At 44.2% G+C, this 26,461-nt stretch overlaps 1 protein-coding gene across 7 annotated transcripts in view; it reads right to left on the bottom strand.

The window, feature by feature from the left end:
* The window catches only part of DMD (dystrophin), a 6,826,337-nt gene that overhangs the window by 5,789,658 nt on the left and 1,010,218 nt on the right, over nucleotides 1-26,461 (bottom strand). For all 7 annotated transcript variants that reach the window (XM_078657819.1, XM_078657824.1, XM_078657821.1 and 4 more), the window contains exon 10: nucleotides 13,147-13,338. In XM_078657819.1, coding sequence (XP_078513945.1) covers nucleotides 13,147-13,338 — 192 coding nt within the window. The remainder of the gene's footprint in view (nucleotides 1-13,146; nucleotides 13,339-26,461) is intronic.

The raw sequence follows: 26,461 nt of genomic DNA, 5'->3' as shown, positions 1-26,461 counted from the left end.
ATCTTCCATCTGAACTCTGCTGGAAACATTTTTAGGGGGGTTGGATTCTTCTCTGGACACAGTGACAGCTGTACTAAAGGAGCTGATTGAAGGAAAGAAAGGTGGGGGCTCAGCGCTGACCAAATGATTTTACCAGAGGCGATCCCTCCATCAATCACAAAGGATGCCCATTCAAAGGCAAGGACTCAAATCGATTTTGGTTCACAACAGGAAAACCTAACTATAAAGCTAGTATGGAAAAAAACCCTTCCACTGGAAAGTCGAACCTGTTTCAGGAAATACATCTATGATATGGATATGGACAGCACTGCAGCAAGATATGCTAGTAAGAAAAACCAACACATGGAAAAGGAAGTGTTCCTTATCTTTAAATCTCACCCCACATCGAACATAGACACAGGTGAGCCATGTTCTACCCAGCTAAAGCCAAAAGGTGTATCAAAAAAACGGAAAGGGAAGAAAACTCTTAACTGAAGAATTACAAAAAGAGGACGTAAAAAACTGCCTTTCAGAGAAGGAGCAGAGAAGGAGCAGATCTCTCACAAAGACCTGACAAGCCATCAAGGTCAGGGGGGCCTGAGTAATTCCCAAGGTCAGAAGAAATGACGCACATGTTCTAGCTCAGGTTCTGGCTCACACATAAATGCCAATCCAGTGATCATGAGAAGTTCAAAGGAGCTAGGAACAGTATCCATAGCTGGTCAGCCACCTTCCATCTTGATCTCCTTGAACCCAGTGACCACCTCATTTGGGGATCCAAGTTCAAAGAAAGGCCCTTGGATTTTGCATAATCATGAATCTAAAGATCAAATGCAGTGTAATACCAAAGCCTTCACATTTGAAATTATTCCACTTTTTGACTTTGATTTAATTTTAAATAAGTTTGCACCACTTACCTGTTTTATGAGCATTGAGACTTTAAATTTAATGCAAAGTAGATGCATTAACCTGGTCTCTTTACAACATACAGGGGTTAGAGCTGAATCAAGGGTGCTTCTAAAATTATTGTAAACAAAATTAAAACATTTTTTGAAAGCTTGCAATGTAGATGTATCAATGTCTTCCGAGTACCAGAGGAGAGGGGTGAAATGGAGGCAAGTATCTGCCATAGTCAGGGTAATGCTTGGGGTAGAGGACTGTCCTTCCCCCCACCCGATAGCGCTGTCCTGAGGGCTGATGCTCAGGTGTTGCAGGTACACCTTGGAAAAAATGGAAGACAGGAATTTTATAGGAAGCCCACAATATATCCAACCTAAGTGCACAGAAGGAAACACATAGATGGAAACATCTGGCCTGTGTCTGAAATAGTGCTTTTTTTGACTAATCACCCTTTACTGTCCTATAATTAGCAATACGTTAAAGATTGTTTCCTTGAACGCAGTGGGAGTAAAGAACAGCAGGGATGTGCCAAAGAAAAGGGGCTTCTGGTATATAATCAGTTCCATTACAATAAATATTTATTGGAACCTGCCCCATTGGTTGAGACATTTCTGGATCTTGTTGAGGTTGGGTATGCTCCCCCTCAGCCCCCTCATGGCCAAATGGTATGGAATCTTCTCAGAATATCATACATGGCATAACAGGATCCAAGACTTGAACCATGTCTTATTTGTTTGTCCGACTAATTTTTTACACTGTCCAAAATGGTTGAGGGCAATATGCTTGCAGGTATCCATACGATAATCCTGGACTCATTGCTCTCAATGGCCCTGCAAGTCAACGGCGTCTCCTACTCCTGCTTCAACACCCTTCGCATGCTCCGCAAGCTCTACAGATGGATCCCCACCGAAACCAGACGAACGGTCACACAGGCCCTTGTCAGCAACTACAGCAATGCCCTCTATGCAGGAACCACGGCCAAATTCCAGAAGAGACTCCAATGCATACAGAACACCTCTGCACGCCTCATCCTCGACATACCATGCCACACCCACATCACTGCCCACCTGAAGGACCTGCACTGGCTCCCAGTCAAGGAGAGGATCACCTTCAAGCTCCTCGCCCATGCCCACAAAGCACTTCACAAGACCGGCCCTGCATACCTCAACAAGCGTCTCACCTTCTACACACTGAATCGCCAGCTGTGCTCCGCCGACCTCGCCCTTGCCACCGTCCCACACATCCACAGGACCTCCACCGGCGGCAGATCCTTCTCCTACCTCGCAGCCAAGATGTGGAGTACCCTCCCGACACAGCTGCGACATACCCAGAACCTGCAGACGTTCAGGAGACTTCTCAAGACCTGGCTGTTCGAGCAGTAGCTGCACCCCCAGCCCCGCTCAGCACCTTGAGACCCTCACAGGTGATTAATGCGCTCTACAAATAATTGATTGATTGATTGATACGATTGGCATCTGAAGTACAACAGTCACTTTATGCACCTTCCATTTTAATGTTTTGTTATAGAATCTTTGACTTTTTAAAACTTTTTAAAAATGTATCCTGATGTTATGGATGTTACAGTTTGGCAGCTTTATTGTGGATTGGGATTTCCTATGTATATTATTTGATTTTTTATGTTTTATGAATATATGTATATTTTACAACTGGTTTTATCTGGATCTCTTCGGAGTTCCGTAACATAAATAAAACTTGAACTAAAAGTGATGAAAATAATTTATTGCTGTTGGAAATTGTCTGAATGTATGATTCAGAATCACCATTTGCAGCTGTGCATTGAGGATTATACCAAGCGTAGTGCATGGGCCTTTCTACCCTGCCACCTATGATTTTGTTTTTTATTTCAAATAGTTTTTATTGATTTTTCAGAAAGAATGATGCAAAATGAAAACACAGTAAAAGTAAATAGCAATAACACAGCCATATGATGAAACCAAGGAAAAATACAAACGAAGAAATAGATAACAAATTATCCAAGTGTGTTGCAAAAGGAAAGGACGTTATTTTGGAGAGGTACAGGTGGACTATGAATAACACATTCTACATACGATCTGTGATACATTAGAGGCGTATATTAGAGGGCTATGAATATCACATGTTACATAAGATCCATGATACATTACAGGCGTACTATAGAGGACAAAGTAAAATCACAGCGATACGTTATAGGCAAGTTGGAGAACAGTCTATAAGGAACGATCTTTAGCATGGTTTTTGAAAAAAAGCCCTGTACCCTAACATTTGAAAAAAGGGCATCATGCCAAAAAGATGCACCTACTTGATGCCGGTGTAATGTAGGAGAAACTTTGTTTTTCTCTTAAATTATCCACTTTGCAAGTCGGCAGCTCTATGCAGCACATAAAAAGAGTTGGAATCATTTTAATGCTTGTCTAGGCATAGAATTCTGTACTAGTAGGACACCCTTACCATATAAAACCTACGATTGACATCACTGACATACATTTGTGTTAGAACTGGGGGTCTCTAGTTGGCAGAGGTAGGTTCCACTGTCCAAATAGGGCCCTTGCTTCTAGTCAGGGTAAGGGGGAAACACTCTTTAGATAACCTCTGCTCACCTCCTTGGTAGCTTGGCACAAGTAGTCAGGCGTATCCAAAAGCAATGTGTAAACTATTTGTACCAACACTCACAGTAACACAGTGAAAACACCACAAATTGACTCCACAACAGTTTAGAAAAAGAAAGGTATTTAATCTAAACTACACAAGACCAAAACGACAAAAATCCAACATTCACAGTTCAAGAATATGGTTGCAAAAGAGTTCTTAAGGTTGCGATAAAATAATCCACAGTTGCGTGAAAAGTTCACAGTTGCCTCACGTTTAGCCAACAGTACCTTTTAGAAGCGACAAAGTTCCAAAGCAGATGCTGGTGCGGTGGAAAACAAGTGATGCGTTGCTCCAAAGACCCTGGGGAGGCGATGCGACAACCCCGCTGCAGCAGCGGGAGTGTTGTGATGAATCCGGTCTGTATGGGGAGGAAGGCGGACTCGTGGGGATTACGGTGCGTAGGTTCCGTAGGACGTTTTCTCTTGCAAAGGCACGATGCGATGATCTCTGGAGTTGCGACGATCTCCGGGGCGACGATGCGCGGACCAGCGGTGCTCTCTCTCTCGCAGCTCCTCGATGCGATGGCTTCTGCGACAACACTCGCAGCGACGTGAACCGGTCCGCAAGCAATCGGTGCGGCAATCTCACCCAGCGACGACAGGCTCTGCGACGACACTCGCAGCGACGACAGGCGCTGCGACAAACTCAACTTTCGTAGTGGCGGGAATTTCCTCGCACTGTCGGGGATGCGCTCCGCAAGCGAGCGATGCGAGAAAACTTGCAGAAAGTCTTTAAAAGCTTGGTTTCCAGCTTCCCAACACAGGTACAACTTCTAGAGGCACCACACATGGGCCACACACTCCAGGAAGGACAGAACTCACTCAGTAGAGTTCAGTGAAGCTGGGGGTGAAGTCCTTATGTTCCTGGGACTTCAGAACAGGGAGCCAGCTCTTCTCAGGCCCTTGGAGATTCCTTTAAGACAGGGGACACAGCTCAAAGCAAAGTCCTTCCCCTCTCCTTGGCAGCAAAGCAACAGCAGGTCAGTCCAGCAGAGCAACAGCAGGACAGTCTCCCTTCTTCAGTTTCAGCTTTCTCCTTGGCAGAGTTTCCTTCTTGATTCCAGTATGATCTAATTTTCTGTTGTCAGGGGTCCTGTACTTATACCCCTAAAAGTCTTTGTTCTCTTTGTGCCAGTGGGCCCTGAGCCCGGTCTGAACCAGTTCTGGGTGTTCCTTGAGCACTTTGTTTTCCTGGCTTCTCCTTTCCTTTCAGAGTGAGGGGCAGGGTCGTCAGCCGCCCAGCAGGAGGTGGAGCCAGCATTGTGGAAGGCAGGCACAGCCCTATTCAGGCCCAGGTGCTATCTCCTCCCACCACTCAAGTTGCAAATGCAGTCTTTCAGCCTAAGGCTGACTAAGCCAGCCTCATGTGGAATCCCAAGCCCCTGTCACTCTCAAACCAGACAGTCAATTCACAAACAGGCCAAGGCACACAGAAAGGTCAGACAAGAGAACAGCAACTTTCTAAAAGTGCTGTTCTCAAACACAGTATTTAAAAACAACCTTTCCTAAGAGATGTGTTATTAAATTCAGAGTTCAGGGATACCAGACTTTTATGTCCTATCTTGTTCCTATGGGAAGATATGCTGGTAGCCACTGTAGCCAGCATCCCCAATGATAGCCTATGGAGCAAGATAGCATTGCAGCAGTGAAAAACGAAAATGGCTGTAATTCACTACCAGAGCATGTCACCTGCATAAGTACAGGCTCTACCTTTCACATACACTGCACCCTGCCCAAGGGGGCACCTTGGCCCTTCCATAGGGGTGACCAATGTGCACATAAAGGGAAGGGTTAGGCCTGGTCAGTAGGGACACTGACCAGGAGGACGTGGCAGTTCACAGACTGCACACAGGCACTGTGTGGCAGGCCTGAGACACCATTTTAGGGCTACTCATGTGGGTGGCACAATCAGTCCTGCAGGCCCACTAGTAGCATTTGTCATCACCAGCCCTGGCACATCCAGTGCACTTTACTAGGGACTTCTTGGTGATACAAATATGCCAATCATGTATATCCAATAACAATTTACACAGAGAGCATATGCACTTTAGCACTGATCAGCAGTGGTAAAGTGTGCAGAGTCCTATTGCCAACTGCCACAGGTCAGGAAAAATAAGGGAGGAAGAAGCAAAAGTTTAGGGATAACCCTGCAAAAAGCAGCACCGATTAACTACAGTTTTATTGCGTTTTATGTGTTTATGTCTTTTTTGCGGGGACTACTGTCCTTCATCATGTGTTTCCCTGCCTAAGCGCCACACATACGTCACATCCTCTCCCATGTGCTTCCTTTCCCCAGCGATGTTTTCGGCGCATTTTGTGCTCCAGTCCTCCCAGCACATTGCACGCACACACACTGTAAGCAGCACTGCCAGCGCTGCTGCTTTCCCCCGTAATCGAGACTTGTTTAATTTTTCCAGCGCGGCCGCGTTTTTCTTCTATTCATTGCATCAAAGCCACTGCTTTCCTTTTTTCTCTTTATTTACTTTGCTCATAATCGGGGCACCCACACTTTAGCTTTACACATCTTAAGCTAAAGTTCGGGTGCAGCAATTGCTTTAAAAGTAAAGAAATAGAGAAAGTATTTTATATATTCTTTACTTTTTAATCATTCGCGGCACACCCGCGCTTTAGCTTAAGATGTTTACAGCTAAAGCCCGAGTTCCAGGATTGTAACATAAGTAAACAAATAGAAAAAAATGAAGGCCGTACATTTTTTTCTCATTATTTACTTTTGTTACAATGGCACTTTAGCGTTAAAAATCTTAACCTAAAGCGCGGGTGCCTGCGAATGCTTAAAAAGTAAAGAAATAGACTAAATGCTTTCTCCATTTCTTTACTTTTAGAGCAATTGCGACAACCGTGCTTTAGCTTAAGATGTTTACATCTAAAGCACAGGGCCACAATTGATTACCAACGCATGTGTGCTCTGCAGACATTGCTCCAAATCTCGTTTTAATCCTTCGTTGTTTTGGGTTTTACCCTAGGGTTACTGCCAGAATTTCATTCCATATATTTAACATCTTACTTTGAAAAAACATCATCATTGTGTTCTCACCACACCCTCCCAAATCTTCTTACATTTTCTATTGTCGATTGGTCCCGGGACTACTCCCCCTGCAAATGTCCTTTAATGCACAGACTGTCAATAGCTTCTCTGCGTCCCCTGAATACCTCTGTTAATGCACAGACTCTCAACGGCTGGTCAGCCTCCCTGAAGCTCTCTATTAATGCACAGTTAATTACAGGTCTGCACCCCCGCAGATCTCCATAATGCACAGACTTTGTAGCCTGCTAGTCTGCGCCTCATGCAGATTTCTGTTAATGCACAGGCTCTGTTGCCTGATTGTCTTCATCTACTGCAGACATAAGTTGATGCCCAATTTTTCACCCCCTGGTCCGCATCCCCTGTGAAGCTCCATTATTGCAGTCTCTGTCGCCGTTTGCTGTGCGTCCACAGTAGAGCTCCATCAATGCCCAGCCTCTGCTACAATTTGCCTTGCACCCCTGCAGATCTCCAGTAATGCACATTGACCGTCGCCTCTACCTCGCTCATCCTGCAGAGTTCCGTTATAGCACCGTCTCTGTAGCAGTTGCTGCGAGTCCCCAGTAGAGTTCCATTAATGCTGAGTTTCTGGCACGACTTGTCTCGCGCCTGGCAGATCTACGTTAATTCACAATCTCTGTCACTTCTACCTTCCACCTCCCCTGAAGCCTTCAGTTAGTTTCCAGTTTGTCACCTGCTAACAATATGGATGTACGCATTTTTCCCACTCTATTTAGATCCTCAACGTATGAATAAGCGCTCTTCTTCCTCTGCACCCCACTGTACTGCTGAGGTATTCTACTTAATCATACCGCTCATTCACGTCTTGAACGTACCATTGTCTGATGAGTTCAAGTACCTCTCTCATAGCCCTGCACAATATTTGTTCTCTTGTCACTCATGGTGCAGAGGAGCAGGGGCCCACGTCTGGGCATACCCGTTGCATGTAGGGCGTGGGCTGCAACGACACTCATGCCACGAGCAATTACCAATGACTGAGATTAATTGAAGCACTCCTTTTGCCATCTTTTTGTTGTTGCATACACCACTTTTGCAATTCTAAGCACTGTTAATAAGAGGCACTACTGTAGGGGTACTGAGTTTGCTGACCCCATAATCATAGCCTAAGCTTTCAGTTTGTGACCCTAGATTGTCTCATATGTCCATATGAAGCATCCTCCACACTGAGCCATCTGGTTGCCTTTCCAGCAGCCAACTTCCTTGAGTTCTCAAAACTATTCACACTGCCGGTCCGTCCCTCCTGATAGCCACATCTTCAGAAAAACACAGAGCACTACCTCGAGGACAGAGGGGTTATAGAGGAAGTGTCTAAGACACCAACATGGGAACCTTCCTTCAGGGATTGCTCACCTCCACTATTTGCGGGATGCTTTTGTCAGAAGTATCGGACATCCTGTCAGCAAGAGACTGTGATTCTGTTTCCTGGCTGAGTGCAGACAGAGAAGCTCCTGCAGGGAAATACTTCTTTGCTGAAAACAGTGTCTTAGGCGCTATATTTGTGGGTGTCCATTGGTGCAAGGGCTGTTGTGTTTTTAGACCCTCACACCTCACCAGCCCCTGCAGGTCAGGGAGATGCTGCTGTGTCAAAAACATTTTCTGAGGCGCTACCTTTGTAGGTGTTCACCGGTGCAGGAATTGATAGAGATTTATAGCCCTTTGCCTGTAGAGAGAGATGCTGTCCTGACACAGTAACATTTGTAGGCGTCCACTGGGTGTGAGTGATACGTATTCAGGGTCTCAGATGATGGAGATCCTGCTGTATCTTAGGTGCTACATTAGAGGGCGTTCACTGGTGCAGGCCTCAGTACTGTTTATAGCCCATTGTCTGCAAGGAAATGCTGCAGTGCTAAAAGCTGTACCCAAGGCACTACTAATAAACGCTTAGCCCTTTTCCTGCAGAGATGGCGCTGTGCTAAAGCTGGTCCACTCTACTTTACTTTACTCCACTCAACTCCATGCCACTCTGCTTGACACCACTCCGCTTGACTCCACTCCGCTTGACTCTGCTTTACTCCACTCAACTCCACTCTGCCTTACTCAAGTCCATTCCACTCTGCTTCACTCCAATCCACTACACTCAACGCCACTCTGATTTACCCCACTCTGCTTCACTCCACTCTGCTTTACTCCACTGAACGCCACTCTGTTTTACTCCATTCCACTCTGCTTTGCTTTACTCCACTCCACTTTACTCTGCTCAACACCACTCTGCTTTACTCCACTTCACTCTGCTTTACTCCACTTCACTCTACTCTGCTTTACTCCATACCACTCCACTTTGCTTCACGCAACTCCACTTTGCTCCACTCCAGTCAACACCGTTCTGCACTACTCCACGCCGCTCTGCTTTACTCCATTCCACTCTGCTTTACTCCACTCCACACCACTCTGCTTTACTTCACTTAACGCCACTCTGCTTTACTCCACTCCACTCTGCTTTACTGCACAGCACTCTGCTTTGCTCCACACTACTCTGTTTTGCTCCACTTCACACCACTCTGCTTTATCCCACTCCATGCTACTCTGCTTTAATCTACTCCAATCAACGCCAATCTGCTTTGCTCCACGCCACACTGCTTTACTCCACTCCACTCTGCTTTACTTCACTCCACTCAATGCCATTCTGCTTTACTCCAAGCCACCGTGCTCCACTCTGCTTTAGCCCATCCCGCTCCACTCCACTTTACGCCACTCTGCTTTATCCCACTCCATGCCACTCTGCTTTAATCTACTCCAATCAACGCCACTCTGCTTTGCTCCACACCACACTGCTTCACTGCTTCTATCGAGTACATTAAACTTAATTGTGTGTGCCAGCTAACTCAGAGGTCACTGGAAACTTTCTCTAATGAACAAGAAGGGATTAGTCTCACAACCGCATAAACATGACAACTTTGTTTCCCTTAGAGTCAGAACAATATCTTCAGAGTCGTGGAAACAATAGATGACTATTTCACTCAGTCAATCGTGCATGCTTCGTTTCTACAGAGTTGCACAGAAATAGAGAGACGGGCGTTTCGATAAAATGGGTTTATTGAACAGTCTTCTTTCTCATGCAAGAGATCTGAACTGCTACAATCGTAAGACAGAATGCAAAGTATAATGCGTACAGCGTAAACAGTAATATAAAATAATACTGTAATAGCATGGTCTGTTGCTATGACATATATAAAAATACATAAATAAATAACACAGGCTAAAATACTCAACTGGTGCTTCTAAAATATGCCTACCCCAATGTACCTAACCTAGGTCTAGTACGAGGGAAGAAGTAGGTGCTGGTTTAGCATAGGTTTAGTTTTGCCAAGAATTGCCAAAGGTTTCTCTAGGTTCTAATCAGCTCCATACCTTAGAATGAGAGAGGTTGGTATCTCTTTCCCGGGACTCAATTTCCCAACACACCGCAATGGGAGTCAGAAACACTGGAGCAGGATTCTCGGCAAGAGGATGACAGCTTCTGATCAGTGCGTCAGCTGGGGAGTTGGCTTCCTTCGGTACTTGCTGTGGCGAGCTGTGTCGTGCAAGAAGGTAGTCAAACTGCACCGAACCACACCGTGCTTTGCCATAGCAAGTGAAGGTATATTTATGCCTTGAAGGTGTTAAGGAATGCCAGTATTGCTGTAAGAGTCGGACATATGAACATCATGAATGAACCTCTAAGAAATAGATGTTCATGCATATTAATGAGTTTCTTGGAGAAATCAATATTCAAGCGTGGTAATGTAGATGAACGGATGTAAGTAGCCATGCCTGTATTTGGGTAGCATGGGCTATGCCTAAATAAGGACTGGGCTTCTATGCCTATATAAGGGCAATGTGAATTGTACCTATATTAGGGCATGAATCTGGAAATTCATACGGAATCTAAATTGATACACAACACCATGCCACTCTGCTTTACTCCACTCAGTGTCAGCCTGCTGTAAATTGCGACACTCTGCTTTACACAACTCACTCTATGCCACTCCACACAACTCCACTCTATGCAACTGCACTCCACTCTATGCAATGCCGGCCCACTCAGCGCAACTGCACTTCACTCTGCACCACACCACTCCACGCATCATCAGTTAATGCAACACCACCCATGCAATGCAACTTCTTGCACTGCCACTCCACTCCATACAACACAACACCACTTCACACAACACCACTCCACACAACCCCACTCTACTCTATGCAACACCAATCCAACCAACTACACTCCACTTTATGCCACTCCACTCAACACCACAGCACTCTATGCAACACTCAATACAACGCCAATCCATACAACCACGCACCATGATTACAATCCACATAATGCCACTTAACACCACATAATTACACAGTACTCAATACCACATAAATACACCCCACATAAATCCACTCTATACCACATAACAATCCACAAACAAGCACTATACACCCTGACACATAATTCCACTCAACATAATTTCACTGCATACCACACTGTTACATGCCACACAATTCAACTCCACACAAATCCATTCCACACCACCTAATTTAAAAAATGATTATTCCACCCCACAACACAATTCCACTACACACCTCATATATTCAATTTACAATACATAATTCAACATCATACCATAAAATCAGCACACCACGTAATTAATCTCCATTACATAACACTCCACAGCACAAAATACCATTCATCATTACTTTCCACATAAATCCAATAAACAAAAAAACACATAATTACTATCCACATAATTCAACTGCACACCATGCCACATAATTCCACTACACAAATCCACTCTACACTAACTCCATACCACACCATGCCACAACTAACAATTCCAATCCAACCCACATAATTCCACTACCCAACACATACATCCACTCCAATCCATAACATATAAGTAAGGGACATTTACAACGCCATTAGTTCTAACTCTCTTTCTTTTCTTAACTCCTAAAAACACAGATCTGAAACTTGGATCCTACCTATTTCTTCTTTTTCGTCACCCACCAGGTAAAGCTATCCACACAGTTCCACACACCACAATTCAACTCCACACATTTGCAATCCACACCACATACTTCAACATCAAAATGCAGAATACAACTCAACAACACAATTGCACAACACATTACATATATCTAATCCACATCACACAGTTCCACATTGTGCCTCAAAATTCAACAGCACACAATATAATTAAACTCCACTTCATAGCACTCCACAACACAAAATACCATTCCACATAATTACACTCCATAACACACAATCCCACTCCACATAATTCCAGTACACTCAATACCACATATGTACTATTCATATAATTCCACAGCACACTTTTTTCAATGAATTCCACTACACAAATCCAATCCACGCCACACCACACAATTCCATGCCACACAATTACACAACTAAGTAATCCAATCCAAACACATAATTCCACTACACACCACATACATAACACATAAGTAATACACTTTGCAATTTACACTGACAATAGCGCTAACTCAAACAAATGCGAGACCTATTGCATTTTCAATGCTTGTTTCATGAGTCACAAGCAATGTCCAGTGTCATAATAGTGCAATGTGCTGTAGGTCATCATAAATATGTTGTTTTCTTTGATGGTATGTGCCTGTTTGATATCCCAAAAAGCAATTCAGTTGGCAAACGTGAGCGAGAAAATTCACATGCTATACCATCTCTAGGTGAAATTTCTCTATGCGGACGACCACGGCAGGTCACTACTGCTCGCGTTGAGAAACCTGCCGCTTGCGTTGAGGAAACTGCTGCTCGAGTAAAACATCTACTCAAGCAGCAGAAAGAAACGGTGCCTTTTTGCGCTGCGCGTGGTGCAGTTTGAGCTGATTTTACAGCACAGGACAAACCAAGGGTGCTAAAAATCAATGCAAGCTGCACAACTTACCACACTCTGCTACTTTCTGAACTTCGCAGAGCGCAGCAGATTTTTCTCAGCACTTCGCTGAGTTCCGTGTTGCAGTACTCCGCAAACTCCGCCCAGGCTTACTCAGAAACTCATTGCAATGGAAAGTCTTCTGTCCCCAGCAGCAATAGCAATTTGATTTCCAATAGCTTCAACCTGTTACCTACTAACCCTATCGAATAGCATTCAATATTTGAAAATGTTGGAAATCAGCCGCGGCCCGTGCAGGTAAGAGCATTGGGCCCCGGGAGGGGGGGTATTTTGACAGACAACAATGAGTGAAAAATATTTATTTATTTAATTTTCCCTTGTGGGTGCCTGTTGAATACCCCCCCCCCCCCCCAAACCCGGCTCCACAACCCCACCGCTATTACCTGCACAGGGCGCGGCTGTTGGAACGGAAACAGCTTGAAGAGAAAAAATGTGCTTTGCTTTCTGGGATATTGAGTGAAAATGTTTTCTCTTTATTTGCCAGAGAAACTGTGATATATCTTCTCTTGATATTGTGTCTAGGACTCTGTTATGAAAACCTTAGGAAAATATGTTCACAACTTCCAAGTAAGAGGTGGTTTATCACAAGACCCACTGCAACAACATTTCAAACACAAACCCTATGTTTGATTCACATGCCATTGCTTGCGCCTACCTCGTGTGTGTGGAATTGCTCCTTCACCTCCTCCACATCACTAGATATTTCTTTTTGTGCTTGTAGTGCATCTTCAGCTGAGAGAAGCCACGTGAGGACTTCCTCTAGTGCAGTTTGGTAGCTGTCCAGGTCTACCTCAGTCTCCACAGGCGAGCTTCCAAATAACTTGTGTTCTTGGGTTTCAAGAGTACGCTGAGTAGGAAAATGAACACACAATTAACCACAGAATATTCAGTGGCTCTCATATTTCTTTCATCAGGTAAGTCCTTTTCATAGTTTAGCAACAGCAGTAGTCACTTAAGATAAATCACGGTCCAATCATATGATATCAAGTCAAGTCAAGTCAAAAGGCTTTATTTCGATAAAAACATATCATAAAAGCTTCACATTAAAAGACACAGTTTTAAGATAAAACATGAGATATTCTATTTACACCAATTTTTAAATTCGTTATTTACAAAAGACATTTCAAGCAATTAATTAAAATCTAATTAAACATTTCATTTAAGCCTTTTGCTTCTAATTTGCCATGCCCATGCTAAAAATTTGGACAGGCCACAAGCACACAGCGGCTGTGGGTCTGATGTTAAGATACGCAACGCCTCATTGTGAGACCTAGTGCCTAACAACCGACACAATGGCTTAAGCCACCTATCTCTTGGGTGCATGTACTCCGGACACTCAAACATGAAGTGCACTATAGTTTCTGGCCTAGTTAGGCAGATGGGGCAAAATACTACTGTCTGAGCCGGGGGTTTCCAGCGAGCTGTGAAGGCTCGCACGGGGAGAGCCCCGGCCCTGAATCTAAAGTAAAGGGCAATAGCAATCAATCAATCAGTCGATTTTTATTGCACAGCTAATCGCCTGGGACGGTATCCAGGCACTTGTAGGCGCCTGGACAGCAGAAAAGTTTGTGTTAGTTAAAGTGTCACTAATGTGACCCTTGAGAGTAATTATTGTCCTAACTCTGGCAATACATCTGCTACCAAACTCACCACAAGATCAACCAGTTTCGGCTATGCTACATTTTTCTTCCAGAACACTTTATACTATGACATATGCGAGGGCATGCCAGTATATAGGGGCGGGGGTGCAAATCTGATATTTTTGGATGTGGGGCTGAAAGACAGTGTTGAGCCGGTTAATGGGAGGATTGGCAGATTGATAGGTGGAACGAAGGGAGAGAGGTCGATACTTTGAAAAGTACACTTTATTCATTTTGGCCCACATGCATCAAGCATTTTTGTAGTCGCAAACGGTGCGATTCCTTAAAATCGGCCGTTTGCGAATGCAAAAGTGCTTGTTGGGACGCATCATGCCATTTTAGAAGTTGCATCTTTTTTACGATTTCTAAAATTGCGTTAGCATTTAAGAAATCGCAATTTTGCGATTTCTTAAATGCTATGCAACATTACAGAAAAATATGCGATTTTTAAAATTGGAAGTGCAAATTACCACGAAGTTCAACTTCGTGGTAATTTGCGAAATTGATTAAAAATGCACAAAAATGCATTTTTTAAACTGTAAAGTTACAGACACACATGTCCTTAGGACATGTGTGTATGTAACTTATGCTGAAAAGTACATTTCATGGGTGCAGGGGGGGGGTCACTTTGACCCCCCTCTCCACCCTTGAAATGCATTGAGGAATTGCAATTGCACATTGCGAATTCGCAATTCCCATTCATTCCTATGGGCATTTTGGCCCATAGGAATGAATGGGAATTGTGAATTCGCAATTTAAAATTCGCATTTTTTATGCATTTCGGTACCGAGCTCGGCGGTGAAGGGTAGGTCGAACTGCGCGGACACAGGAGGAACGAGCTTTAACCTTGGGCTCTCCCTGATGTCTAACCCCGCCGACGCCTCATGTGGCATGTAGTCCTCAACCTTTAGGCATAGGAGTACCCACAGAGGTAAACATAAGACATACATGACACTAGCATGTTTTGACACTGCACATTTACACGGTCCTGATGAATCGCGGGTGACTATACCCATAGCGTGAAACATGTCGACCTTCATCACCTTTAGCCTCATCTAGGGTCACCTGACCTAACTTGTTGACTCGGAGTGAGCCTAACCCCTCTTTTTAACTGCAGCCAGGGGACCCCAGAATAAATTGAATTCCGGTACCCCTTGCTACATTTTAATACCCCACACACCACCACACCTAGCCCGGTCCACACACCCCCACCTCACCATAAGGCAGTTGGAAAAAGATCTCCGCCAAAGAGCCCCTCTTTGAGGTGAGCCCGTCGGGGATTGCACCGCCTCCCCGACGAGGAGCAACTGCCGATGATGAAGCATGACATCCTTCGGGGTGTGTGAGGCCATTATATCCAACAAAATGGATGCCCCAGGATGTTACTCTAACATCCGTGGTCATGCCAGCTAGACACTTCCCCCATTTCCCATAGGAACAGTACAGCGACCTCTTTTGTTTCCTAAGTTGAGCATGTGCCAAGGAACATCACACCTGCAGGATACAGGCTCCAGTCCCACTGAGGTAGCTCATGGGGTTGAGTGTCTGCTGGAGTCATCTGTATATTTCCTGCAGGTCACAGGTTCCAAAGTGGGAAACAAGGAGACACATATGCACTTTTTTGGGTTCGTGTATTGTAGGCTCAGTGTTTGAAATAGTGTGATCTTAACTCCAGAGGAAGTAGTTATTTACAGAGCACAGTTTCATATCAGCAGTGGCATCTCAAACATTATTAGTCAAAATAATACACCGTTTTTATTTACACATTTTTTACATGTTTGCAATTTAAGTTATATTGATATACCCCAATTTGACCGCAATCCCACAACTGAGTTTAGTATGCAGATCTTCATGTTCAAAGAAGTATATGATTACATTAGAATTTGGCAACAATAAGCTGCTTCTAAAATTGAAAGGGAGAGGAAAGCTAACATCTCTTTTGCTTCAATGATCCACTTTTTAACCATAGCAACAGAAGTATGATCATGGTGAGATGGCAGAAGTGAGCACACACAGCACGCCAGGCAACTCAGCAGGTTTTTTTTCCCAAGTGCGAGTGCTTGAAAATCGTTCTGGTTTATAAACACTGAGAACACTGAGTGGTGCGTCTCAGCAAACCAATATTTAGCAAAAATAAAAGAACAGAAAGGAAACCATTAACTCTTCAAACTTTTCCCAGCTGCCAACACATAATTCCTGTTAACACAGGGGTGTGGCTGTTATTGGTGCAAAAAGATCAGTGGCACCAATCAAAAGGGCCTATTGCATCCTTTCTACGCTACTACTGAAAGCCCAGAGGTCTGGAAACCCTTCAGATGAAAAGAACGTTTCTAAGGAATTCAGACTACCGATTTGTTCATTTACGTCTATGAAGACTGAAGTCAATGCTAAACAAAGCCGAGGACATTTGTTTCTGACTGACAATGCAAGAAGGACCATTTTCTATGTGCGAATCGCTAGAAGACATCAGGTCTCGTATGTTAATCGCTCTTTGTTTCCAATGATCTAGTGGTAAGTGGTAAGAGGATGAGAATTTTTCTAAACAAATGCTTCATAGTTCCAAGTGGACATCAGCCCATTGACTTTGTCAATCTTTCTTGTTGCATGGAAAGAGGTGTTACATTGCAATCTAATTCCCCATTTCTTGAACATAAGCTCCTGGTCATATCTTAGATAAACATCAACTTGACGTATTTTAGCTAAACATCAACTTAAGTGGAATTACTACATTGTATGAGCTTATTTAATACCTTTTTGGCCTTTGTTCTCAGCATAGCCACCTAGTATGAACCATGTGAAACATGTAGAGCAGACTTTGAAGATGTGAGGGAGGGAACTGGCTGCTGAAAACTCAATAGACAGAGAAACAATTAAGCATCTTGCAATGCTTTGGTTCTACTAAGGAATCCTTTGTTGACGGTTTATTGATTGTGAGCTCTGAACCCTGATTAGAATGGAGCCACTGCTAAAAACTCTTGAGAAGGCATGCAGAGGAACATTGTTCACATTTTGGAGATTCCATCAGAGCCAGACATGGGTGGCATCCTGATAATAGGGACCAGTCCTATTGGATGTGCTCTTGAGTGGCCTTGAGAGGTTGTAGAACAGTGTCCATTGCGAAAAACAGCGAGCTAGATACTAACATCTCTGCTTGTAAGGTGATGGGAGGTTAAACAATAATGTTGGTTTTGACGCTGCTTGTGGAAGTGGACAAGACACTTTGAAGGGACTCTCAAAGTTGCATGGTGGTGCTTCTGCGAGTCTCCCCTTCAATGAACATTCAAAGCAGAGAAGCATTGTTCTCCCCACACTCCGTGCTAGGAGTACATTTCTGATATTCCTCTTGAACTGAGCTTTCTATGGTATTATAAGAAAATGGGTTAGAAGTTGCAAAAATGGGAGACCTTCACAAGTCTGCAACCTTCTAATTTCTGGGAACCAAGTACCCCATTGTAGCACTTGACTCTCTCAGGCTAGCAGAGGAGAGCAGTCCAGACCTACTCAGGGGACGTTGTGTTGGCTAGTACTCACACAACACTGAATAAATCATTGTCCAGTCAGTGTTTTTTTCTTATGTAACAGAAACGTTATTACATACACACTGCGGAATACTATGCATTCATTTACAAATATCTACAAGATGGGAATGTATGACGTTACAACGAATTCCATTGCAACGCATGCCTTTACCACGCATGCGTTACAACGGAATTCGTATACCACGCATAACCTTTACCTCGTCATACGTCGTTAAGAGGAAACAAATTTTTTTTTCGATTTCTCTTAAACGACGCTGATTATGTGCAGATCCCGACGTGACTTCAGGTGAGTTTTTTTATTTGGGGGGGGAGACCCCCCAAGCCCCCCCCGTTTTACTTTTTACCTTTGCCACATATGCCTTTACTACAAACCTCGTAGTAAAGGTATGCGTGGTAAAGGCTTTAGTGGTAACCACGCATGCGTGGTTAAAGATTTCGTGGAAACGCCTTCGTTGTAAAGGCCGTTTCCCCAAGATGGTAGCTGGAAATGCCTATAGTGACATTCCCCTACTAACTCAGACCCACACTGAGAACTGATCCCTAAGACCACAGTAACCCCCACTTACAAAAGAAACAATGTAGATGGGTGTCAATATAAAAGAGAAGGCCTACTGGCATCGACATGGTGTCACCACAACAATACAAAACAGAAAAATACCATATGAAAGTAATATACCACCATTAACAATTACCTTGGATGGTACTGTCTTATCATAACCTTCATTCAGCTTTTTTAACATTTCAATGTTAATAAACATTCAAAATAGAATTATGTGTGATTAAGAGTCTTTCCTTCATCTATAACATGCTGCTTCTGGAGATTTAAAACCAACCAACAGGTATCTCTGCACTTCAGAGCCTTTGTTCAAAAGCACAAGCTCCAGGAATGGTTCTAAACCCCAGCCTAACTCCTTCTGGGGGCAGCAAATATCTTTCTGTGAGACTTAGGCCAGAATTTGAACAAAACTGTGTGGGGCTCTGGTGGAGGCTGCTGTAGTTCTGAAAGTCCCAAGAACACTTTCTAAATCATTGGTTATGCCCCTGCCCTCCCAAGAGCTCTACAGAAACAATATGTACATTTTTAAGCCCCTTGGAGGGGTTAAAGAGGTACTCTTCAGAACCTGAGGAAGTGAATAATAATGCATAGCTCTAAGGGAAGGCTTCTTGCTTTTCTGAAGCCACCTCCTGCTGCACTTTGTTTTAACATGGGTCTCGCTAAGCAACGTTTTATTTTCAAGGGCTGGTTACCCCTGCCCCTTTGGTAAGTGTGCCTAATGGTGGGGTATCTACTGCCCTGAGGCTCAGCTGGCTCCCACTAATGGCACAGCTGTTATGTGCCAGCACAGAGTCTGCATACTCTTCTTTTTCCTGCTTGCATAAAGGCAGCAAGGAGATGGTGGCTCCCTGCTCACCCCCAGACAAGAGTATGAAGTGCCAGGGAGGCACACCGTCTCACCACTGAAGTGCGACTGCAATCCTTTGTCTATTTCTGACCCAGGGAGATGGGGGCTGTAGGACAGGTTTCGATTTGTGTAAGTTCAAGAAGATGAGGTCCTAGGAGACAAAGGATGCTCAGGGGAGGAAACCCCATACACTCACCCTCTCCATTTTAAACATACACAAGGTTGTGCTGACCCCCGGTGGCTTGGCCTTCCTTGGGGGTTTGGGGAAAAAGTAGTGGAACGCTACTCACGCTATTGTTCCACCTGGCCCCCCTTGGGACCAGGATTCTTTTGCTGTTTTGTTCAGTGCCTTTGGGCCATTTTCAGTGATCTTTGTGTTGTTTTCTCCTGGGAGCCAGTTCTAGCTCCAGGGCCATTTTGTTCAGGCTTCCTGGCCTTAATACCTAATTTTCCTCAGGGGACCTGATTTCACTGCTGCTGATGCTGGACCTGCCTTGTGAAGGGGCTCCTGGGAACTGCCTTTACCTGGGGGCTGTCTCAGCAGCCCCTCCTCAGCCAACTTGCAAAATACTCTGCCTACCACACTTCTCAGGCCCGATGGCTTTAGTCGTTTTGTAGGGCACCTGTGCACCAGCAGGGGAGTCAGTGACCACCTCCTGGCAAAGGTCACCTACCTACAGGACCAGTGCACTTAAAATCCAGGGGAAGCCAGCAGGGCCACCCACAGCAAGTCCATCTCTCCACTGTCGCTCAAAGGGGTTAAGGGGGCCAGCATCACTGGCACAGTATAAGCACTCCTATTTCCTGGATGTCAGGTTTAGTTAAAAAGTCCTTAAGTCCATCCTAGCAGCGGAGTCAGGTGGCTTCCTCTTCTAGCTGGACACCAGGGGTGTAAACCTTGCTGCAGAGAGATGCCCCAACCCTTTAAATGGGCCCCATTAGGCCTCTGGTCAATGAATATCTGGGATATATGGGCGGCTCAGGAGGCTCTCATCACATTCAGCAAGGGGGCCCCATCATTTTGCATCATGCCACTGCTGGGTATTCTTCCAGCATCCTCAATCCCAGATCCATAAAGTTCTCAACAGCCTCTCCCTTGTTTTAGGATCTGGTGTGGAAAGCTCTAGAAGCTAGACACCTCTGCTCAATTTTAGGGTGACACATCATCATTCTACCCCTCAGTCTGGCAACTTGAAGTTTTCTGTTGAAAGACCTTCACTAAAACACTAAGCCCCAACCTCAACTGTCACAGCTGCCTGACCATTTCCCTCAAAAACCTCAAAGGGGGATGTATCCTTTGTTAGGCTCACTTTAGAGGTCCGGGTGTCCTCCTTTGTTACTGTGGTCTCGGGCAGGCCAGGTGCAGTGTAAACAACTAACCAGCACATACCTATTTCGTCACAAGCCCTTTCTTTTCCAGGACAAACCTGGGCACTGTTGAATGGCTCTATTGTGTGGAATGCCTTTGATCATACTGCTGGCCAACACAGTAATTAGCTTGGCCATGTAGGGGGAGGACTAAGGCATGGACTCTAATTAAGAGCTAAACCTGCGAATTATGACTAATCCACAAGCACCATCAGGATTAGAGATATCATAAAAGTGGCATTGCATCTGCACTTGAAGAACATTTTTACCCTGGCATTTGCACCTGACCTATATCCCTAGGCCAACTTAGAGCACAATAGTACGTTGGTGAAGATTTCACCCATAATATATAAATCAGTAAAACACAGTCTTTTCTTGAATCACAACCGATGTACACTATTTAGGCTGATCAGGGGATAACGAGGGATGAGATAATCTTGCGTCTTTGCAAGCTCTAGCAAGAATTATTATGGCATGTTCTCTTTTCTTGCCAATATTTCTCTGTTCATTGCTTCTGCTTGCTTGCCACTGGAATAAAAAATAATCTGTTCTCAAATGGAGGAATATTTGGTATGTTAATACCAGGTGAGAATAAAATAATGTTAGAAAAATTATTGATTTTATTACATCACTGCCCCTTATTTACACTATCCTTGTTCATAGAGGGCAACATCAAATCAATGGGTGTTGTGGCACAATGCCCACTGCACTACCCATTGCCCACTCCTTTCACAATGAGTTTGCAGATTAAGTGGCTTGAGGCGGCCTTGTAATTAAGGTGAAGGACTTAATACCACAAGGCATCATAAAATGTGACGTTACTCTGGTGTTAAGACCTTTGAAACATGCCCCGAAGTTTGTTAACTGAAATGGGAAGGGGAATCATAGTGGAAGAATTTAGCTTGTTTGATTTGTTGATTATTTCTATTGATTTTGTGTTGCATGCATTGAATCATTCAAAGGCTGTTCTTTTTTACCTCTGAGACTTGTGATAGTGTTTGAGATGCCTACAAGAATCAGATGGTCAATTATGTTATAATTCCACTAAGACATCACGGAAAATCAGCACTGATTTTTCACCCACCTTCAGGCACTGTACCGGTTGATTCCTCTTACCAAAGACTGAACAGCATTCTAATTGGTAAGAACATAACACTTGACCCTTTGGCAACTTTGTTTGATCCATATTTTTGACGGAGTAGTTTGTCAAAATTTAGTGACCAAATAAGAAAAGTATGTGTAAGAAATTAGGTTGTTGGTTCACTCAGGTGTGAGCCCTGGTCAAGCAGCAACCACAATCCTTGTCAGGATAAGGGATAAGGGGGCATATTACCAACGATTAGCGATATTTATCGCTAACAATGCTTAGCAACACATTTTTTAACGCTAAGCAACGCCGGAAATTATCGCAGAGATAACTTGCTATTAGCAAGGTTTATCTCAGAAGTGATAAAAATCCTCGCGCTAACTGCCAAATGGGAGATTATCGCTGGAAAACCAACGATAATCTCTCGAAGTTTGGCGTTAGCTTGATGATAGGGGCTCACAAACGTAGCCATGATATCCACCTTCCATAGGATATCATGGCTAAGTCAGGAAAATACGAGGTGTAAAAAAAGCAGTGCTAACCGCGGTTAGTGCTGCTTTTTTTATCACTAACAGGGTTAGCGAAATCCTTGATAATAGGAGAAATGTCGCTTAACAACATTTCTCCTATTATTTTTCTCTGGAACGCCCCCTTTGCATCTCATTAGAGATGCAAGGGGAAGCGTAGAGAAAAAGGGTGCTACATGCGAATTTACGTGTTATCACCCTGTTGCTGATAGGGAGATAATTTTATCTCCGCTTTCTTGGCTTTTAAAGCCAAAAAAGCGGAGATAAATCCCTTGATAATATGCCCCACGATAACCTCAAATAAACCTGTGTCAACCCCCAAGGAAGATTGGCACCGAGCAGTCCGGCTTAACTTACAGAGGCAATGTATAAAGTATTTGTGCAACACTTCAGACAATAGCACAGTGTAAACACACCACAGAGGGAGTCCACAATAGTGTTTGAAACATAGAATGACTTTCAACAAATAAAACAAGAGCAAAACAACAAACTTCCAATTATTAGAACCAGGGATATTGCATTTTAAAGTTTTGTAGAGAAAATAATGCCAAAAGGCAGAAAATAATAATAAAAAAATAATCCACATTTGTATAGCGCACAATCACCCGTTAGGGTCTCTAGGCGCTGGGGGCCGTCGGGAAGATTAAGCAAGCTATTGCCCAGAGTCGCATGGTGCTGGGCTAACCTGCCGCCGGAGCCGGGGATCAAACCGTGGTCCCCAGAATCCAGCGTCAGTCGCCCTGGCCGCGGCGCCACACCTCTCCCTAAAGTGCCAATAGTCGATATCTGGTTACACAGGACCAGGAAAAAGTCACAAGTGCAGGTTGACTGTGTTGTAGATTGGGCTGGCTACAAGGACACAGTTAGGCCTGCTGAACAGAGTACATTAAATCCTGGTTTACGGAGCATTGCATGGATCTGCATTGGAAAGACGCAGCAAAAGCGATGCGCCATTTCTGAGATATGGCGAGCTAGCTGTGCAAGGTCCAGGTGCGTCAATGCTGAGGATCCCGTTGATGAGGGCTTGTGATGCAAAGTCCAGAGTTGGGTCGCTTCATGTAGTTGGAGGTGACCCATCTCTTCCATGGGAGCTTTCAGGCTGTGATATGGAGTTCGTCGTCGAGGCTGTTGTCAATGACAGATGCGAGGGCCTGCGCGGAGGTTGCATCAAGCAGCGGTCCCAAAGGCAATGATGGTTGCGACGGCGATCTGTTTCTCTGCAACTGGTCCAATACACGCAGCATTGGAGAAGCGTTGGTTCTGCCCCGATTTGCACTATGCACCAGAAGAGATGCATCAATTCCTCTGACCCACAGAAGCTGGCAACTCATGTTAAGCCCACTTCCAAGGGTCCAAGACTGGAGTGACACTACTTGGCCTGGTAGACTCAGGGATGGTGGAGTCCAGATGCAAGGTCATTGAAAGCATGTTGTGTCCCTGAGGCTTCAGATCAAGAGGCCAGCCAACTAGCCCTGGAGTCATTCTGGTTTCTGGGCTCAAGAGAGTTAGGTCCAGTCCTTTTCACCCAGGCAGGAGGGCATCAGGGACCAGGCCAACACACCAAAGCAGGAGTCCAGCAGAGTGACAGTCCTTCAGCAGGACAGCAGTCTTTCTTCCTGGCAGAGTATGCACACATCCAGAAGTGTACTGAAAATTCATTGTCTGAGGTCCAGTATTTATACCCAGTTGTGCAGACTCATGCTCTCTGCTATAATACGACCTCCAGATGTGCTCAACTCTCCTACAAGTGGCTTTTAGCCTTTTAGGCTTGGGTCCGTACCATGGCGACGTCACCCAGGATGCTCTTACCTTGATACTATTTTCAGGCACCACCTGATTAACCGTGGTAGCAATCTATTTGTCAAACAGGATAGCATCAACGTTGTTATCCATGACCCACAGGGGAGGACAGATGTTTAGAGCCTGCTCAAGTTTCACACCTTGGACTTTGTTCCATGATCTAATTTGTAAGCTAGCAGCTTTATTTGCAATGGGAATGTTTGGTTGGGTGATCTTAATGTTAAAATATATCACCCTATGGTCGGTCCAGGGGAGAGGGGAAGTTTTAACCACTGTGATGTCAGAGTTATTCGTAAATATACTGTCAAGTGTGTGACCAGCAGAGCGGGTAGGTCAAGACACCAATTGGGACAGGCCATAACCTGCTAAGTTATCCAATTACCTACTAGTGTCGGAGTTAATATTAAGGTCCAGCTGATAGTTAAAATCACCCAAAATAATGAGCGATTAAGAATCTAAACAAGATTCCAGTAAAGTCTGTCGGGCTAGAGTAAAAGATGCTCTGGGACCGGGCGTCCGATACAAGAGTATGCCATGAAGGGTAAAGTTATTATTAACTTTTAACACAAAGCGCTTTGCCTCTGCTGGTAACTGTTAAATAGCATCTAAATGCACCTTTATCTGGTTGTGATAATATTATCGCTATTCCCCCTCCAATATTCCCTACCCTATCCTGACTGGTCACTGAGTAACCAGACGGGAGTACAATATTCCAATCCGGGTCTGATGCTTGGTTAGTCCACGTCTCGATTAGAAATATTAAATCAGGGGTGGAAAACTGCAATAAACATTCTATCTGGTATTTGTGTTTAATTAGTGAGCGCATATTAAGCAATATGCATTGCAGTGGCTGGTCGCCCCAGCCTTACAGCTCAGGTTGTTGCGATTACCAGGTTAGCTATCCGTACTAGTAAGACCTGCCAAGACTAACATCTCACCCTCCACTGAATCCCCCATTATTCTAGCCCCCTCTGGGTTGGTAGAGTAGGTGTTTGCTGTCATAGTACACCGAAACTCACAGCTGGAGCACTTAAATTCCTCATCCTCCCCCCTCATGTTATAAACCTCTGGTGAGCAGCACTCACCTCTCCTAAGCGCCAGTAACTGTACGGGTATAATAGTCAGGAGAAGAGCTCCTGCACTTCTTTTTGCTAATGATTCCCTACTAATCTCCAAATCACTGCAAGGTCTCCAACAACTTTTTAATGAAATTACACAGTTTTGTGATGAACTGGGTCTGGTACTAAATGAGGCCAAACCAAAATACATGATTTTCTTGAGAAGAATCGCTGAACCATCTTAAAGATATCTGTATGTAGGCAGTAGAAAATTTAGAGCAAGTAGCCTCTTTCTAGTATTTGGGTATCCGCCTGACATCTAACTTAAACTGGGCACCTCATATTGGAAAAAGTTAAATCACCACTAATTCAGCAGACCACCCATATTTGTAAAATTCATAAAGCTACGATGTCCAGGAAAGTGGCCCCAGCACTAGAAGCTTATAATATCAAAGCTCCGGTAGGACCCTTTATGGAGCGGAACTCTGGGTTAGTGGGAAGATGAATTGTCTGGCTATTATAGAAAATCGCTTTCTTAGTTCTCTCCTAGATTTACTTCCCCGTACCCCTTTTACCCCACTGCATTTGGACTTCACTCAAAGACAAATGCCCCGTAAGTTATACTATAAATTATTAATGTGTAAGCATCCTTTGTGGTCTGTTGAAGAGTTAACTTCCTACTAAGAGGCTATGATTGGTCTCTTGAAACTACCTCAAGTAACCTCCATCCCATTTGTCCAGATCCTTGAGAGATATACTTAGGAGGCTAGGGATGGAGGTGCTTTGCTTCAACCCTGAAAGCCTGTCTCTTATATCAAAGACCAGGGTTAAAGTGATGTGCTGGGAAACAATAGCAGAGAAGGAGATGGCAAAATCAGTAGTTACTCTGACCTAGGATTTTATATATTTTAAATTTGTCTCAAGTTATGAGGATACCATTGATGAAATTGTCCCCCCTTGACACGTAAACTATTTCTACAATTCTGTTACAAGACCTTACCCACTAAATTGTTTTGTAATAAGTGGCATTGTAATGCTCTCTGTTAGATTTGGGGGTCTCTAGTTGGTGCAGGTAGGTACTTGTGACAAATAGGGACCCTTGACTCTAGTCAGGATAAGGGGATTACACCCCTAAAATAACCCCTGCTCACCCCCTTGGTAGCTTGACACGACCAGACAGGCTTATCTCAGAGGCAGTGTGTTAAGCATTTGTGACCACATACAGTAACTCAGTGACAACACTACAGATGGACACCACACCAGGTTTTATATAAAAAATAAGTATACTTTATATAGAGTTACCACAACACCATAAACAACAAAAATACGCAATACTGTTAATTTAAGATGGTAGATTTAGCTTAGTACAGTTCAGTTCGTAGATGCAACACTTTGCGTCAATGTACCTTAGGTTGCGTTGCGCTTCCACGACAAGCAATGTCGCAGCGAGGGAAATGCGGCAAAGTTCAGGTGCAAAGAAATAAAGATGTGAAGATCTTTCACATGTGGCACACTTCTCGGGGATGCGAGAAGTTCTCAGTTCGATGC

This window comes from Lissotriton helveticus, chromosome 8, assembly GCF_964261635.1.
Source record: "Lissotriton helveticus chromosome 8, aLisHel1.1, whole genome shotgun sequence".
Taxonomy (NCBI): Eukaryota; Metazoa; Chordata; class Amphibia; order Caudata; family Salamandridae; genus Lissotriton; species Lissotriton helveticus.
The sequence above is the reverse complement of the archived record's forward strand: the minus strand, read 5'-3'. Positions and strand labels throughout refer to the sequence as shown.